We start from the raw sequence: 17,991 nt of genomic DNA, 5'->3' as shown, positions 1-17,991 counted from the left end.
GTTGCCTGCCTAGGAGGACTACTGGTTAAGAAGATCTTTGGTTCATCTTCAAGAACTATTTTCAGCCATCATAATCATTCCTTTTTTTTTAAGTTTTTTTAAAATATATTTTTGTTGATTTCAGAGAGGAAGGGAAAGGGCGAGAGAGATAGAAACATCAATGATGAGAGAGAATTATTGATTGGCTGCCTCCTGCACGCCCCCCACTGGGGATCAAGCCCGCAACCTGGGCATATGCCCTGACTGGGAATCAAACCAGTGACCTCTTGGTTCCTAGGTCAACCCTCTACCGCTGAGCTACACCCGGCTGGGCCATTCTTATGATTTATTTATTCTTTTGGAATGGAGATGAAGTCTGCTGGTTCTTGTCTTCTCCTTCACAAGGAGCTGCCACAATTGTCTTAGTCTGCAGTAAAACCAAATTTCTTGTTTAAAAGAAAAGCAAAACAAAAGGAAAAGTTTAAGAACTACAGTTCATAGTTTTTTAAGGTAAGAGTTAGTTTAGTATGAGTATTTAAAGCCTTCTCAACTTTTTTTTGTTCAAACAAGGGTTTTCTCTCTACCATTTCCAAAAAAAAAAAAAAATGAACACTCCTATCCCAAATCTTTACTCCAATCTTGTTGACTTTTCTAATTATTGGTAACATTCACTGGAAAGGTTTGTTATCCAACTTGTCAGGATATTCCTCTCAAAGCGCCAGTGGGAAATGGACATTTTCCGCCGTCTGTGCAGGTTGCATAGGCACCAGCAGGAGTAGGGCTCTGTTTCCTCACCGAGCCTTGGACAGCGTGCATACATTTCCTTTGGTAGGTTTAGCATTTTTATTTTTCTAGTTTAAACATAGTAGAAATTACTTCTTCAAAACATACATATTCGGTAGAAATGTATGCACTTTTTCCCTTAAAGACTTGTAGCCATTGCCTGAAGTCAACATGGCAGGCAGAATATGTAACATATGGTTTCCTATATAATTCTTTTAGCATCTGGAGATTTGTAGCCTTAAAGGGCTTCCTTTTACTCCACATTGATGCATTAAAAACACCATTTATAGAAAGGAAAGTTTAAAAAAAATTTCTGCTGTCAGCCTGCTACCTTCCAAATAGGGACAAACTTAGGGTTTCTTCAATGCAACCCTTCCCAAGAAAGCTATTGTTTTTGTTTATCCTCATTTTCTATCCACTTAGTTCTTTGGGAACTAAGTTAACAAATCCTACTTCTGAAAGCACAATAGTCAGGCAGGGACCACCACTGCTAGGGCTTCAGCTTTCTTTCCTCCTCCACATGGACCACTAGGCCATGACCTTGCATGTGTGTGATTTTATTTATATATATATATATATATATATATATATATATATATATATATATGCTAATAAAATAAAATAAAATAAAGAGCTAATATGCAAATAGTCATCACACCCTCACTCTGTCTCAGCTCAGACACTCAACACGGGGGAGAGAGGAATGGGGACCACCAGGCTGCGGCCCGGGAGAGGACAAGCCACCCACCCTGTGGTTCCAAACCCCCAGGCTGCGCCTGTGCCTGCAGCCCGGGAGAGGGACAAACCGTCCTCACCGCGGTCCTGGGCACCAGCAGCTGCACCTGCGGCCCAGGAGAAGAACAACCACACACCCCACAGTCCCGGGTGCCAGCAGCTGTCCTGCGGCCCGGGAGAGAGACAAGCCCCCTCCCCGCAGTCCCGGGTGCCAGCACCTGCAGCCTAGGAGAGGGACAAGCCATCTGCCCCGCAGTCCCAGGTGAAGCCAGCCCGGGTCCTGGGTGCCTGCGACCGGCTGGAGGAGGGAATTCTGGGTCCTGGGTGCAGGGCAAGGCAGAGGTGGTTAGGGGCAATCAGGCCAGTAGGGGAGCAGTTAGGGGCGATCAGGCAGGCAGGCAGGCAAGCGGTTAGGAGCCAGTGGTCCCGGGTTGCGAGAGGCAGTCAGATATCCCCCGAGGGGTCCCGGATTGGAAGGTGCAGGCCAGGCTGAGGGCCCCCCCGCCCCCCGTGCATGAAGTTCGTGCACCGGATCTCTAGTATATATATAACAGCGACCTAGACAGTTGTTGTTAGAGTGTCAACCTGAAGACCGAAAGGTCGCAGGGTTCAATTCCCCGTCAAGGGCACCTGCCTCGGTTGCAGTTTGATATCAGGCCCTGGTCGGGGCAGGTGCATGCAGGAGGTAACCAATTGATGTGTCTCTCACATTAGTGTTTCTCTCTTGCTCTCTCTCTCTCTCCTTCTCTCTTTCCCTCCTTCCTTCTGCCTCAACCCCCCTCCTCTCTCCCTTCCACTCTCTCTGAAAATCAATGAAAAAATATCCTCTGGGCCCTAACTGGTTTGGCTCAGTGGCTAGAGCATCGGCCTGCAAACTGAAGGATACCAGGTTTGATTCTGGTCAAGAGCATGTACCTTGATTGCAGGCTCGCTCACATGCAGGAGGCAACCAATCAATGTGTCTCTATCACATAGATGTTTTTCTCTGTGTCTTTCCCTCTCCCTTCCACTCTGTCTAAAAATCAATGGAAAAATATCCTTGGGTGAGGATTAACAACAACAAAAACACTTCAAATTGTGAAGATTACAGGCCCTGGAAGTTAGATGCTTGGGTAGGAGGGCATGTGAGTGTCTGTGGATCACAGCAGGTAAAGCATTGCTCTATTCCAGGTGGAGCAGCTCTTAGTCACCTTTGCTTCCACCATAGTTTTTGCTGTTGTATCAAAGTTCATGAGCACAGTATAGAGTCTAATAGTTTCATAAGGTTTACGAAATGCATCAGTCTTTCATGAATACTTCTACCATCTCCCACTCACCATAAGCAACGACTTTTAATTCACACCTGTTTCTTTATAATTTACCTTCATTTCTCCTCATTTTTGACATTTGACTATATATCCTTTAAGTATCCTTAAAGTATCCTTTTAGTATGTGTGTTCATATTTTAAATGTATACATTTAAATTAAATCATCAAAACAACTCTTTTTTCTGTATGCATTACTTTCACTAAACATTGTATTCTTGAATTTGTAGAAACCAGCTAATAAATATAACTATCACAGTCAGTAGTTATTGAGAGAAGACTACATATAAAAGTAATCATAATAACTATACAGGTAAAAAGCAAAATAATAATAACTTGTACATGTTATCTATGCAAAATATATATGCATGTGGACAAGGACTTGAAGGAACAATGAAACATGAAAATTATTTTTTTGAGGGGGGGGAACATTATATTCTTTTGAAAACACCATTTTAAATGGCTATATAATATTCCATCTGTGAATGTGCCATGATCTACTTAATCATAATACCTTATTATTGGACATTTTAGTTGTTTCTTGTTTTGCTTGTTTTCTTGCTACTATAAATTCTAATAGAATTAATGTATCTGTGTGTGTGCTTGTGTGTGTGTTGCTGCAGGTAAATTGACTTGTAGATATATGCTTTCTCATAGCTCTAAATGTTTTTCTATGGTTCATAATTGTTTCAGTTTTATTTGCTGTCTTCATGTTCTATGTAGCCCTCTGGCCTCCTCTGAACTAGACTAGTTATTCACTGCACAGCTGACATCCTGGGCATACCACCATTGTCCAGGGATTCCCTCTCATTCTCCTGGCTCCTGGCTCCTTTATCTTTTCCTTGGTTTCCTCCTTTGTCTAGGGGAACAACCTTACTCCCCACCCCCTTGAAGTAGCTTCTTGACAAAGGCAGATGTGGGAGATCCATTGTTTAGACCCGGCATTTCTTAAAAACATCTTCATTCAAACCAAACCTAAATTTGGTTAGGCATAAAATTTTAGTTTTGAATTCATTTGGAATTTTTAAAAATTCTAAGTCATTTTTTTTTATTTTTCAATTACAGTTGATATATAATATATTAGTTTCAGGTGTGTACCCCAGTGATTAGACATTATATAACTTACTAAGTGATCGTCTTGATAAATTTCTACCCATCTGACACCATATAGTTATTACAATATTATACTGTACTTTACATCCCTATGACTATTCTGTAACTACCAATTTGTACTGGTTAATCCTTTCACGTTTTTCACCCATCCTCATAGCCCCCTTCCCATCTGGCAACTGTCAAAATGTTCTCTGTAACTATGAGTCTGTTACTGGTCTGCTTGTTCATTTATTTTATTTTTTAGATTCAGTTGTTGATAGATATGTATTTATTAACATTTTATTGTTCATATTTTTATCTTTTTTTGTTCTTATAGAAGGCCCTTTATAACATTTTATGTAATACTAGTTTGATGGTGATGAACTCCTTCAGCTTTTCTTGTCTGGGAAGCTCTTTATTTCTCCTCCAATTTTAAATTAGAGTCTTGTTGAGTAAAGTAGCCTTGGTTATGTCCTTGCTGTTCATCATTCTGTTGAGAAATTATCTGACAGTCTTATGAGAGTTCCCTTGTAGATAACTAACAGCTTTTCTCTTACTACTTTTAAGATTAACTAACTGCTTTTCTCTTACTACTTTTAAGATTCTCTCTTTGTCACTAACCTTTTCCATTTTAATTATGTTGGGACTCTGTGCTTCTTGGACTTGTATATCTATTTCCTTCACCAGGTTAGGGAAGTTTTACAAACAGGTTTTCAAGGGAAGTTTTACAAATAGGTTTTCAATTTCTTGTTTTTCAAATAGGTTTTCAATTTCTTGTTTCCTCTCTTCTCTGTCCACTTGAAGTTGCCCCAGAGGCTCCTTACACTATGCTCATTTATTTTATTTTATTTTATTTTATTTTATTTTATTTTATTTTATTGTTTGCTGTTCTGATTGAATGTTTTCTGCTTCGAAATTGTTTATTTAATCCTTTGCTTCATCTACTCTACTGACTCCCTGTAATGTATTCTACATTTCAGTTATTGTACTTTTCATTTCTGACTGGTTTATTTTTATGTTTTCTATCTCTATTCTTAGTTTTCTATATCTTTTTGTTTTGTTTTCTTTCTTATATCTGATGAGGTTCTCACTAAGTTCTTCTACTCTTCCCCTCAGTTCATTGAGCATCCTTATAATCAGTGTTTTGAACTTTACATCTTGTAGATTGTTTGCCTCCATTTCATTTAGTTCTTTTTCTGGCGTTTTGTTCTGTTCTTTCATTTGGGACATGTCTCCTCATTTTGGCAGCCTTCTTGTGTTTGTTTCTATGTGTTAGGTAGAGTTACGACATCTCTGGGTGGCAGAGTGGCCTAATGTAGTAGGTGTCCTATAGGATCCAGTGGCACAACCTCCCCGTTTGCCCAAGCTGGGTACTCCAGGTGAGCACCCCTATCTGTGGGCTATTTAAACCCTCCTGTTGTAGTTCAGCCTTGATTGCTATTGGCATTCAATTGGAGGGATTTATCCCCAGGTCAATTGGCTGCAAAGACTGACTGTGACCATCAACCACTATGGAGGATCAACTGTGCAGGGGCTCACCCCACAGAGCAGGATTTACTTCAGCAGGACTCTGGTGCCCACTGAGTCCACCTCTTGAGTGTGCCACTTATGGAGGTGGTTGGATGGTGACACTTGGACTCAGTCCGAAGCTGTCCACTGGGTGTGCTGGCTCTGGGCCTCCCAGGAGATACAAGCCAGGGTCAGCTACCACCTGTGTTCTGCCCAGGGTCACTGAGCATGAGCTACAATCTGCAGGTGGCTGTTACTTGTGTTGGGCTTGGAGGTGCCCAGGAGGGGCCAAGCTGCAAACCAAGGTGGGCTGCCACTTCATGAGAGGTACAGGGCATACTGAGACCAGATGCTGCTTATTTGAGAGATTTTAGGAAAGTCTGAAGCATGAGCCACAACAATCTATTTGTATGGGGAAAAAAACCACTGTAAACAACTTGGGTGGGCCCTCAAGTTGGGTGGTGGCACGGTTTCAGGGAATCACCAGGGCAGGACAGTGATGGCCAGGTTGATGGAGTCTCAGATATGGTGCCACCTGCCAGGACTATGGGGGAAGGGTTCCGAAAAGGAACAGTGGCCTCTGCCAGCACTTCTGTCGGGGAGAAAGCTGCCCCTCCAGCTCTCACCCTGATGCCAGACACTTCAGTCCCTCCCTGTAAGTCCCTTTCAAGCTGCTGCCCCAGTGAGGAAGCTCAGAGAGAGTGAGTTCAAGTAAGTCTGTGTGTGGGCCCTTTAAGAGGAACTCCTAGGTCATACTGGGTAGCTCAGTTGGTTAGAGCATCATCCCCCAAGGTTGTAGGTTTGATCACCGGTCAGGGCACATATAAGATCAACCAATGAATGCATAAATAGTGGAACAACAAATCAATGTTTCTCCCTCTCTCCCTCCCTCCCTTCCTCCCTCTTTCTCCTCCTCTCACTCTAAAAATCCATCAATAAAGAAAGAAAAATTTTAAAAAGAGACACTACTCATACTCTAGCACCACTCCCTCTCACTCAGCCTCACTTCCTGCTGGTTTTTACAGCCAGCAGTTATGGGGACTTCTCTACCTGGCACTGGAACCCTGGGCTGGAGGGGGCTGGTGTGGGGCTGGGACCTCTGGCTCCTCAGTGGGAACCTCGCCAGCCAAGATATCCTTCCCCATTTTTATCCATCACATGTGGGTGTGTGACCAGCCCATTCCACATTCCGCCCCTCCTACCAGCCTCAGTGTGGCTTCTTCTTTATATCCTTAGTTGTAGAATTTTGTTTGGCTATATTTCAGGCAGTTCTGAATGATGGTTCTGTAGTTTAGTTGTAATTTTGATTTGGTTGTGGGAGGATGTGAGTACCACATTTACCTACACTGCCATCTTGTCCGGAAGCTCCATAGATCATTCAGAATTTTGAAGGAATGACAACATTGTCTTCTGGTTTCCAGTATTGCTGCTGAGAAGTCTGGTGCTGTTTTGATTCCTGATCTCTTGTTATGTGGCCTCTTCTTTCACTGAGAAGCTTTTAGGATCTTTTCTTAGACTTCGGTGTAGTGAAATGTCACAATAATGTTATTCTATGTTATTCTTGTTCTTTAGGTTATTCTGATGGCCCCTTTTGATCCTTCTGTTTGGGAATATTTTCTTGTATTATTTTACTTATTTATTTTGATAATTCTTTCCCCTCTGTTTTTTTTCTGATTTCTTTTTCTGGAACTTTCATTACTCAGATTTTGGCCCTCTCTCTCATGCTTATCCTCTAGTTTTCTTTTCTTCTCTATTTAAAAAGATTTTTTTTTTTTACTTTTGTTGTACTTTGCCAGTGTCTCTACTTTATTTTCTAGGCTTTTATTTAGTTTTTTACTTCTGTCATAATTTTAATTTCTAAGAACTCTTTTGTTTTCTACTTTTTAACAGCATTATATTTTTATCCCTCTGAAGATATTAATGATCATCTTTTTGAAATTTTCATCATTCTGCATAGTTTGTTTCTTATAATTTGCTTTATTTTTTGTTTTGTTTTGATATTGTCTCTCATGTTAGAGGTTTTTCTCAGCTGCTTGCAAATATTTAAGAGTAGAATGTTAAGAACCTGACTGAAAATTCCCTTCTAGTTTTGTTGACTGCTCTGCACTGTAGAGCAATCTACCTGAGCTATTTCATTGAGGACCTGTGGTCTTAGCGTCTTTTGGCCCTTGCATCATTCAAATCCCCAGAGAAGAGTCTTCCAATCTTTTGTGTAAAGTATTAATTTGGCTCATTTACTCCCCGTTTGCAGTACAGTCCGTCACTGTCAACTCTGCTTCATGCTTCCCACTTCAAATCCCTCTTTTATCTTCTTTAAGAAAAAATATCTAGTTTTCTACCTAGGTAACATAATTGCTTCTCTTTCAGCCTTTTAACCTACTCTGCTCTTGACAATGTCATCTTTGCCACACTTCTAGAACTGCTCAGCACCCCGAGTGCCTGGGCTTCAGAGGAGCCCTCCAGGCTGAGGGAAGCCCTCAAGCACTCAGCAGGTTGAATATTGGCTTTCCCTGCTGCTGACTAAAATTCATCTTTCTGAGTCATTACACCTGTCCTGCTACCTAACTTCCCAAATGGTGTTGCTGTCACATCTTTTCCTATTATTTTTGTCTTTGTGATTTGTGCTTTCTTAAAGAAATAAATCCCATTATTGTTTTTGTAAGGTTTTTAGAGGAAGACATAAATATGTGAGTTCATCATCTTTAACCAGAGATTACCCACGTTGCTATTAGGGAAAAGCAAGTGTGTCTAAAAGCAGTAAGTGCAAACAGCGTTCCCAAGGAGGCAATGGAGAAGAATTGTTTTCTCGTCATTAATTCACTAGGAACCACAGGACTAGAGCTAATCATAGGGTCTAAGATCTTTTATTTCTGTACCTTTTTGGCAGCCTTCTTTTTCATGTAGGTAAAAGGGTGAGGGACATAGCGGCACAGGTTTGTCAGTGAGCTCATCTGAGTGGCAGACTCTTCCCACGTGGGAAATGTTACTGGTAAAGTGCTGTGAATCCTGCCCTGGGCTCTGTATTGATCTAGACTTGGTCCTGGTTTTGTTCCTCACTGAAACTACTGTTTGTTTTCTCTTCCATTCCCAACCCCCACACCTATTCTATAGGATGATGAGAGCCTGAACTACCTCACACATGAGGAAAAGGATGTCATCCTGTTTTTTGAAGAGACTATTGATTCCCTGGAGGACGACTTTGAGGAGCAAGTCCTGTGTGACAGTGGGGTACACTGCCAGCCCTCAAAGTCTCTGGAAGGGAGCACTCCCAGCCACTTGGAACCAGAAGATGTCATTGACTTAGTGCAGCCAGTATATGCAGCTGGGGAACCTGAGCGCCTTCCGGATGTGACTGAAGCAGCAGGTGAGGCGTGAAGCGCCAGTCCCCAGACTCTGGCTTGCTTTGTTAGTGTTTTGCATGACACAGGCACTGCTTTCTGTGTCTACCCCAGTGGAGCTGTTGGGACTTAACAGATTTTTGTAGGTTAGAAGCATCATCTTCATAGTTTGTCCAGCTAAGTAGATGTTTTCTTAGCATATTAGGATGACAACACATGAAGGGGAATTCCGAAAGGGCTAGAGTTAAGGATGAAACTATTTGTCATACAGATAAACTTTATATATATAAAGAAAATTGAAAATGGCTTCCAGGTAACAATTCATTATAGAAAGAAAACATTGGAGGTACTTGTATTTTAGCCCTTGAAGTTTGATCTCAATTTTTGTGCAAGATTATATCCCTACAGCTGTAGCATGGTTGCCAAGGGGGGAGTATTTAAACTGAAAAGTCAGCTGGTTCAGGAAAATAGGAAATGATCAGAAGAAAAATTCAGTTCACCGTCCTCTTTGTACCTTGCCTAACTCAGGGTGGCATCGAAAGGGTCCTGTGATAGAACCAGAGGCACAAGGAGAAAATTTTCTTCCATTTTCCTTCCTAATTGGAAAAAATATTGGAAATAAATGTGGTCAAGGGGATAAGGATTAGTAACGAGGAAAAAGATAGAAGAGAAAGTAATTTTGCTTGGCTACCTACAAAATACTGCCATTTGTCATGAGCCTCTATAAATATTTTTTCCTTTTTTTATTTGTAAGCAGGGCTGTGTGTTACCCAAAATTTTACATACTACGGCAGTGATGGCGAACCTTTTGAGCTCGACGTGTCAGCATTTTGAAAAACCCTAACTTAACTCTGGTGCCGTGTCACATATAGAAATTTTTTGATATTTGCAACCATAGTAAAACAAAGATTTATATTTTTGATATTTATTTTATATATTTAAATGCCATTTAACAAAGAAAAATCAACCAAAAAAATGAGTTCGCGTGTCACCTCTGCCACGCTTGTCATAGGTTCGCCATCACTGTCCTACAGTTATAGATTCCAGAGATGGAGCTTGGTTTGCAGCCATCTCTTCAAAGAAGAGACTTAATATGAATTCCCCATTTTTATCACACTTCTTTGAAGTATAGTTTCTAAAATAAATTTGAACCAGCTGTTCCTTTAAAAATGTCAGATCATAGGTTGGCACCAAGGAAAACACATTTTGAAAGGAAGCCACCTTGCCCATCAGTTCCCTAACATGACATTTTCATAACAATTTTAAGTGCCTCCCCTTTGGCAGGCATTGTGTGAGACTCTGCAGTACACAGGTAAACAAGGTGGCCTACAGTTTTGCAGCTGGAGACGGTATATAAACCCAAGTCCAGAAAAGTATTAGGTGATCTGTGATCAATGTATGTTCAGGATCTAGTCAAGGCTCCAACACTGGCATATTAACTCTACCTGGGGCTGTCGGGAAACATTCCTATTTCATGGAGGAAAGCGATAGAGTTGTTGATGTGCCACATCACCTCCCAGCCTCCATTTCCCCTTTGTAAAAATCCCTGCTAAGGCAAGTTACTGTTTCTTCCTATGAATGCCTCAGGCGGATGGGTCCTCAGGAGCTTGCTTTTACGGTATACTTCCCAGGTACTGACCATTTCTGCCGTGGCAGTCTTTCACCATCACTGGTTCATTCTTCTCATCCTGTGGTTATGAGAACCATGTATTCTGTTCTCTCTTGTTAGTCCAGGGGACAGGGATAGAGGAGTTCAGTTTACAGGAGGTACTGTTGAAGTTGGTATTATGTCCCTTTGAGACCCTTTGCGTTTCAGGGGGAGATGTAATGTGTTTATTTTTACATAAAGTTACATAAACTTATGAGGATTCTGCCTACTTCTCAGGGGCTGGACCTGCTGGAAAGGAAGACATTCCTGTCCTGGAATGCGGGGCACAGGATGTGGAGGCTTCTCCCCCGCCAGGGTGCACCGTTCCAGAGGCCCTTCCTCGGCCACCCTCCCTGCCTGTCCCCACAGCGCCAGCCCAGCCCAGGAAAGAGCAGCTCTCTTCTTCTCCTCCTGCGGAGCACCCCAAACTGCCCCGTTCAGTTCCGACTCCGCTTGTTATCGCCCAGAAGATTTCTGAGAAGTTGGCAGGAAATGAAGCACTTTCACCCACCTCCCCCTCCAAGGAGGGCAGGCCTGGGGAATGGAGGACACTGACTTCCGTGGCCCCTCGAAATGGAGACCACTTGTTGTGGCACAGACATACGGCACAGCCTGCGCCCAAGATCCACCGCTTCCCGAGCAACATCAGTGTGACCAACAGCGCCGGGAAGGAGTTCAACAAGACCATCTCCAAGGCCGCGGTCAACGTGCAGGAGCGGAAAGCCCGGGTCCTGGCCAACATTAATGGAGTCTCTTTCTTCTCCATGGGAGAAACGGAAGATCGGGCCCAAAAGGGTGATCTCCCTGAGCAGAGGCGAAGCGTCTCTCCAGAGCAGGGGACGTGTGGCCAGAGCAAGCCAGGCCCCGTCCAGGAAGCTGTGTCCACGCAGGCAGGAGGGCAGACCAGCAGTCAGCAGTCCAGAGGCGTGCAGACAGAGCAGACCCCACCACTGGAGAATGGCTTCCAGAACATCCATGATGTCCTAAAGAGCGAGCCCGGTGCCTTTTTCTCTACTGGGAAAACTGTCACTTTCCGTCCGGACCCGGCTCTTACCAATAAACTTGCACGCCAGAACGCCAGCAAGAGCTTGTATGAGCACCGGCAGCCGGACTGCAGCCAGGATGCTAGGAAGCGATCAGGTTCGCTGCCCAGGGCCGTGGGGTTCAGACCCCAAGGCATCACCGTCCAGTTTGCTGGTCGAGGCTCCACTGAGGAAGCTCGCCGGGAGGCCCTGCGGAAGCTCGGCCTGCTGAAAGAGAACTTGTGATGGAGCATGAGAGAGGGCTGGAGGATGTGGATGGCCAGGTTTGTTTGGCCTAAAATGTCTGTGCGTCGTAAAGAGCAATCACAACAGTCCCAACAGCTGTGCCCTGCTGCGGACTAGCGATGACGGATACCGGGACTCAGCAGTCCGGGCTGAGTGCCTGCCCCCTCCCATTCCACCTTTGAGCTGGGATTTCCTTCTGTAAACAAGGGCCAGCACTAGAGCTTCCTTTTTCTAAGAACTCAGATAATAACCTTGAAGAACTATAGGTTTCTATGATTTGTAATTGCCATCTATTTTGTAGATTCAGGAGAAGGGGGATTGGGTCCAATTTGCTTTTCTTGAGTCTCTAACCTAACCTTTGATCCCAAGCAAATGGACATGAAGGCCAGTTTAGATCTCTTACACTCAATTCTCTAAGCTAGGGACTTCCTCTCCTTTTCTAAGAAAATATTAAAACTGAGTGTTAAATTTTCATAGTGTCTTACAATACATTTTTGGTTTTTTTCTTTTTGAAGTGTATAGGGTAATATGTTAGCCCTAAATATGCTTTTGTTTCTTGATATAATTTGGTTTGCCTAGTTTTTTTATTGAAAATTGAAATGAAACCTTTAGAGTCTGATGTACTATAAGTTTGAGTTATGGGAGTGGAATAGAAAGGTTGAGTGTGGAAAAGGTGGTAATTTCAAGAAAGCAAGTCTCATCACACTGAAGGGTCTGTGTGGTTGGGGGATATGTGTATGAGCATCTATTGTGTATATACATGTATAAAATATGTTTATAGAAACATGTTAACATATACATAGATAGGAATTGTGTTGGCACATATACATTTATCATTACTTATATATAAACTTCTTAAAACCCTATACTCTTGATAGACATAGGAATTGTTACTTCCTCACAGGGAAGTCTGTTAAGGACACGTCTCCGGGATACTTCGGTGAACCCAAGTGCTTCTTCCTCCGCAGTGTGTGTCCTGTTCCCAATTAAAGTAATTTTCCGAGTAAAGTTGCAGATAAGCAAGATAGTTTTTAAAAACTTTTTTAATGAAGAACATTTTCAAAGATTTAATTTATCACCTGATTTTAACCTAATTTTAATTTATGACTTAATTTTAGTTCTGCATGTTCCAAGGTAGTTAGTAAACAGGAGGAAACAAACGATTTCTTCAGATCCCCTGTGTTCTGTGAGCAAGGTCTCAGGATTAATAAAAGGGAAAAGACAGCGAACTAGATGACAGCATGAAAAGAGCTGGTTTACTCTCGAACTGTCTTACATGCTGAGTTGTAACCACAACCATTATTATCGAACTATTCAAGGCTGGCGTCTTTAACCTCTAAAAATAGACTGGGAAGGGCCACACTTAGATATCACGCCCTTTTGTTGTTATGGCTCAGCCACTGTCACAGAATCTGTTTCTTTCCTGGTGAGTATTATTTAAATTCAAATGTGATGTGAAAGACATTTTTTCATAGTGTTCGATTTGCCTTGTAAGTTACAGAAAATGATTGTAATTTTTTTTCCTTAGAATTACAGTATTTAGTATCTCAGCCAGTTTCTTGATGGTCTTAATTTAAATAGGTATTAAAGTAGTTTTTATTTTACTCGTTTATATTGGATATGGTTAAAGGATTATTGAAGGCTATATTATCTTTTTACTAAGTGAGATGCCATACACAGTGTTTAAAATAGAGAGTCTTGATATGGCTGATTTATTTTTATCTTATCCTATGATGTCATTTGATTAAGGTGAACTTGACTATATGTAGTATATTTGTTTTCATAATGATAATTTTGAAAAATAAATTTAGATTTATCTTATATACAAACAACTTTCGTTTTGCATTTTATATTTATTTTCAATTATTTTCTTTTAAATGTTATATTCTTTCCTTATATTTATTCATTATTTCTTGTATTTACTTTTACCTATTGCTCTGGTCATGTCTTGTGTTCAAACCCTAGAAATTAAAGCCATATATTTTGTTGGAGGTTTAAATTATAGTTGCCAATGAAGTAACCTGTCTGTGTACATATCATGTTAACAAAAACAACTAATTTGCTGAAGGACATTCGTTTTCTTGCCATACTACATGATAGGACGGACACTCTTAAAGGGTCACCTTCAAAAAAATTTTAAGGACCATAATTCAAAGCAAAATTGTAACCAAAAGGAAAGATGAATCTTAAGTCCCCAGTTTTTTTTTCAAGTGATATTTGTAAATCAGTCTCCATTTTTATGAAACTCTTTATCGTAAAATGAGGGGGGAAATTCTTTGGCTTTTAAAAAGGTGTGTGTAAATGGCCCAACTAGAGTCTCCTCTGCAGACTGTAATACTTTGCAGTTGCCAGGGTAACAGGGTCTGCTCAGTCTCTCCTCCTCCTCCCTCTCCTATGTTTGGTTCTTGGTGTGTATACTTATTTTCACAAAACTAGCAGAAATGTAGATTCGTGCTGTTCTCTCCAGCCCACATTCTCCTTTTGGGGCCCCACCCGAGCTGTGTGCTGGCTCCTTGTCCTGACTTTGACAATATAGGCTTCTTCCCTCAGAATCCCTGATGGGAGGTGAGCTCCCCTTGTGGGCTCCCCACTTGAAATGAGCTTTCGTGAAGAGCTTCATGTAGCTGATAAACAAGGCCTTATGGAGCCCTTAGGATTGACCTTTTTATTTATAAAAAATCAGAAATGTATTCTCTTTATTAAATTCCCACATCTCTAGCTATGTGAAATTTGACCTTTCAGAGGATTTAATGGTGGTGTATTTGTACAGAGGATCTAAGAAATCAGTTCTTTATGTTTATTCAAGAGTAATGAAGAGATAATTAAGATAAATATGAAAACAATTTATTGTTATCAAGGAACTTGTAACTGCTATGCCATTTCCCTAAAGGAAGTGGCAGAATGAGGCACTGTTTTGGTTTTATTTTTTTTTATTTTCAATTTATCTTTATTGTTGAAAGTTTACAGATGTCCCCCCCCCCCCCCCCATTGCCCCTCTCTACCCTGCTCCTGCTCCCTCCCCAGGCTTTCGCCTGACTATTGTCTGTCCAGGGGCTATGCATATAAGTTCATTGATTAGTCTCTTCTCTCCCCCCACCCCCTTCCCTCTGAGAATCGTCAGTCTGTTTCATGCTTCAATGTCTCTGGATCTTTTTTGTTTGTCAGTTTATTTTGTGCTTTAGATAGAACCTAATGAACAAGATCATATAATACTTGTCTTTCTCTGACTGGCTTATTTCACTTAGCATAATACTCTCCAGGTCCCTCCATGCTGTTTCAAAGACTAAGAAATCCTTCTTTTTGCCCTAGGTGCTTTGCCTTAGTGGATAGAGCATCAGCCTGCAGACTGAAGGGTCCCTGGTTCGATTCCGATCATTGTGGGCTCAGTCCCCAGTAGGGGGCATGCAGAAAGCAGCCAATCAATGATTCCATCATCATTGATGTTTCTATCTCTCTCTTCCTCTCCCTTCCTCTCTGAAATCAATAAAAATATTTTTTAAAAATAAATCCTTTTTTACTGCTGCATAATATTCTATAGTATAAATGTACCACAGTTCTTTAATCCATTCACCTACTGATGGGCACTTGGGCTGTTTACAGATCTTAGCTATTGAAAATAACATTGCTATAAACATAGGGGTGCATATATTCTTTCTGATTGGTGTTTCAGGCTTCTTAGGATATATTCCTAGAAGTGAGATCACTGGATCAGATGGCAGTTCCATTTTTAATTTTTTTGAGGAAATCACACTGTTTTCCATAGTGGTTGTACCAGTCTGCATTCCCATCAGCAGAGTACCACAATTCCTTTTTCTCCTCGCCAGCACTTGTTTATTGATTTATTAATGGTAGCTATTCTGGCTGATGTGAGGTTATACCTTATTATGATTTTAATTTGCATCTCTCTGATGATCAGTGACCTTGAGCATTTTTTCATGTTTCCGGGCCATTTGTATGTCCCCTTTGGAGCAGTGTCTATTCAGGTCTTCTGCCCATTTTTAAATTGGGTTGTTTGTCTTCCTTTTGTTGAGTTGTATGAGCACTTTACATATTTTTGAAATTAACCCCTTATCAGATATATCATTGACAATATGTTCTCCCATGCAGTGGGTTCTCTTTTCATTTTGATGCTGGTTTCTTTTGCTGTGCAGAAGCTTTTTATTTTGATGTAGTCCCATTTGTTTATTTTTTTCCTTGTTTCTCTTGCCCTATGCGATATATTGATGAAAATTCTGCTATTTGATATATCGATGAAAATTCTGAGATTTTGCTGCCTATGTTTTCTTTTAGGATTTTTATGGTTTTATTACTTACTTTTAAGTCTTTTATCCATTTTGAGTTTATTCTTGTGTATGGTGTAAGTTGGTGGTCTGTTTTCACTTTTTTGCATGTATCTGTCCAATTTTTCCAACACCAATTATTGAAGAGATTGTTTTTACTCCATTGCATGCTCTTCCCTCCTTTGTCAAATATTAATTGAGCATAAGGGTTTGGGTCAATTTTGGGGTTCTCAGTTCTGTTCCATTGGTGTATATGCCTGTTCTTGTGCCAGTATCAGGCTGTTTTGATTACAGTGTCGTTGTAGTATAACTTGATATCTGGTATTGTGATCCCTCCAACTTTGTTCTTCTTTCTCAAGATTGCTGTGGCTATTTCATTCCCTATACATTTTTGGAGTATTTGTTCTAGATCTGTGATATATGCCGTTGGTATTTTGATAGGGATTGCATTGAATCTATAGATTGCCTTGGGTAGTATGGACATTTTAATGATGTTAATTCTACCAATCCATGAACATGGTATATTCTTCCACTTGTTTATGTCTTCTTCTATCTTCTTTTTCAACGTCCTGTAGTTTTCAGAGTACAGGTCTTTTACCTCCTTGGTTAAGTTTATTCCTAAGTATCTTAATTTTTTTTTTGTTACAATGGTAAATTGGATTGTTTTTTTTAGTTTCTTTTTCTGAGAGTTTATTATTGGTGTATAAAAATGCCATCGATTTCTGGGTGTTAATTTGTATCCTGCTACATTGCCAAATTCATTTATTAAATCTAGTAGTTTAGTAGTTTTTGTGTAGAATCTTTAGAGTTTTCTATGTACAATATCATGTCATCTATGAATAATCACAATTTTACATCCTTCTTTCCAATTTGGAAAATCACATGATCATATCAGTAGATGCAGGAAAAGCATTCGACAAAATCAAACACCAATTTTTGATAAAAACTCTCAGCAGAGTGGGAATAGACTTGGGGGTGGGGAAACTTTTCTCTGCCAAGGGCCATTTGGATATTTATAACATAATTCATGGGCCATACAAAATTATCAACTTAAAAATCAGCCTGCTATATTTGGTCAAACATTTAATTAACTCACCCCTAATGCCTTGGCAGGGCCAGACCAAATGACTTCTTGGGCCTTCTGCCTGCAGGCTGGATGCTCCCCATCCCAGGAATAGAGGAATCATACCTCAACATAATAAAGGCCATATATGACAAACCTAAGCCAACATTATATGGGCAGGGGTAGGGGAGTCCATAAATTTGCCCATCAATAGGCAAAAACTAAAATGATTTTCCCTAAGAACAGGAACAAGACAGGGTTCACCACTTTTATTCAACATAGTACTGGAAATCCTAGCCACAGTGGTCAGACAAGAAAACATAAAAGGCATCTCTGAGTGTATTTTATCCCCCTGACAAGACAAGCTTAGTAAACTGCTCCCTTGGGCTCTTAAATGTTTGCACTAAATCCTCGTGTTCTCTGAAGGAGCAGGGCTTGTTTTCTGTTTTTCCTCCTGCTCCCACCTGTGACCTGTGCTCCCCAGCTTCTGGGTGGCAGGAGGAAGGGGAGGAGCATGGGGAATGTTCACCTGTGAAAGGTTTGTGTTTTCATTGAAATGACAAGTCACCAAACAGGTTTTGTTTCTTCTCTTCACAACAAGGCTTTTTCCCTGCTTTAAAGTATGGGGAACAAGTTCCATATCTTTTTCTAATCTACTCGCTGGACAAGCCCTGCATTCAGATATCTGAGAAAAGAGAAAGCCGAGCTCTGTGCTGCCTTATCCTGGGAAAACTGGAACTCTGTGACTGAATTTGAAATAGAGGACTGCCTGGGCGTGGGCACCACTGACCCAGTCCCTCCCCAGCTGCTGCCTTCCCTCCTGCGCCAGAAATGCCACAATCACCCTCTTCTCTGATAGTAAGAGCGCTCGGGGGGGGGGGGGGGGGGGGGGGGGGGGGGGGGGAAAAAAACACCCCTTTTTCCCCCAGGAAAGGTTAAAAACCAAAAGGGCCCCCCCCGCCCAAATTTTTTAAAAAAAAAAAGAAAGGCCT

At 41.2% G+C, this 17,991-nt stretch overlaps 1 protein-coding gene across 1 annotated transcript in view; it reads left to right on the top strand.

Moving 5' to 3' along the window:
- The window catches only part of PROSER2 (proline and serine rich 2), a 30,397-nt gene extending 16,909 nt beyond the window's left edge, over positions 1–13,488 (top strand). The window contains exons 3-4 of the mRNA XM_006098217.3: positions 8,514–8,766; positions 10,626–13,488. Coding sequence (XP_006098279.1) covers positions 8,514–8,766; positions 10,626–11,656 — 1,284 coding nt within the window. The 3' untranslated portion in view covers positions 11,657–13,488. The remainder of the gene's footprint in view (positions 1–8,513; positions 8,767–10,625) is intronic.
- Positions 13,489–17,991: the final 4,503 nt, after the last annotated feature.

Source organism: Myotis lucifugus, unplaced genomic scaffold (genome assembly GCF_000147115.1).
Source record: "Myotis lucifugus unplaced genomic scaffold, Myoluc2.0 scaffold_223, whole genome shotgun sequence".
NCBI lineage: Eukaryota > Metazoa > Chordata > Mammalia > Chiroptera > Vespertilionidae > Myotis > Myotis lucifugus.
Note: the sequence above shows the minus strand (reverse complement) of the source record. Positions and strands in the feature narration are given on the sequence as shown.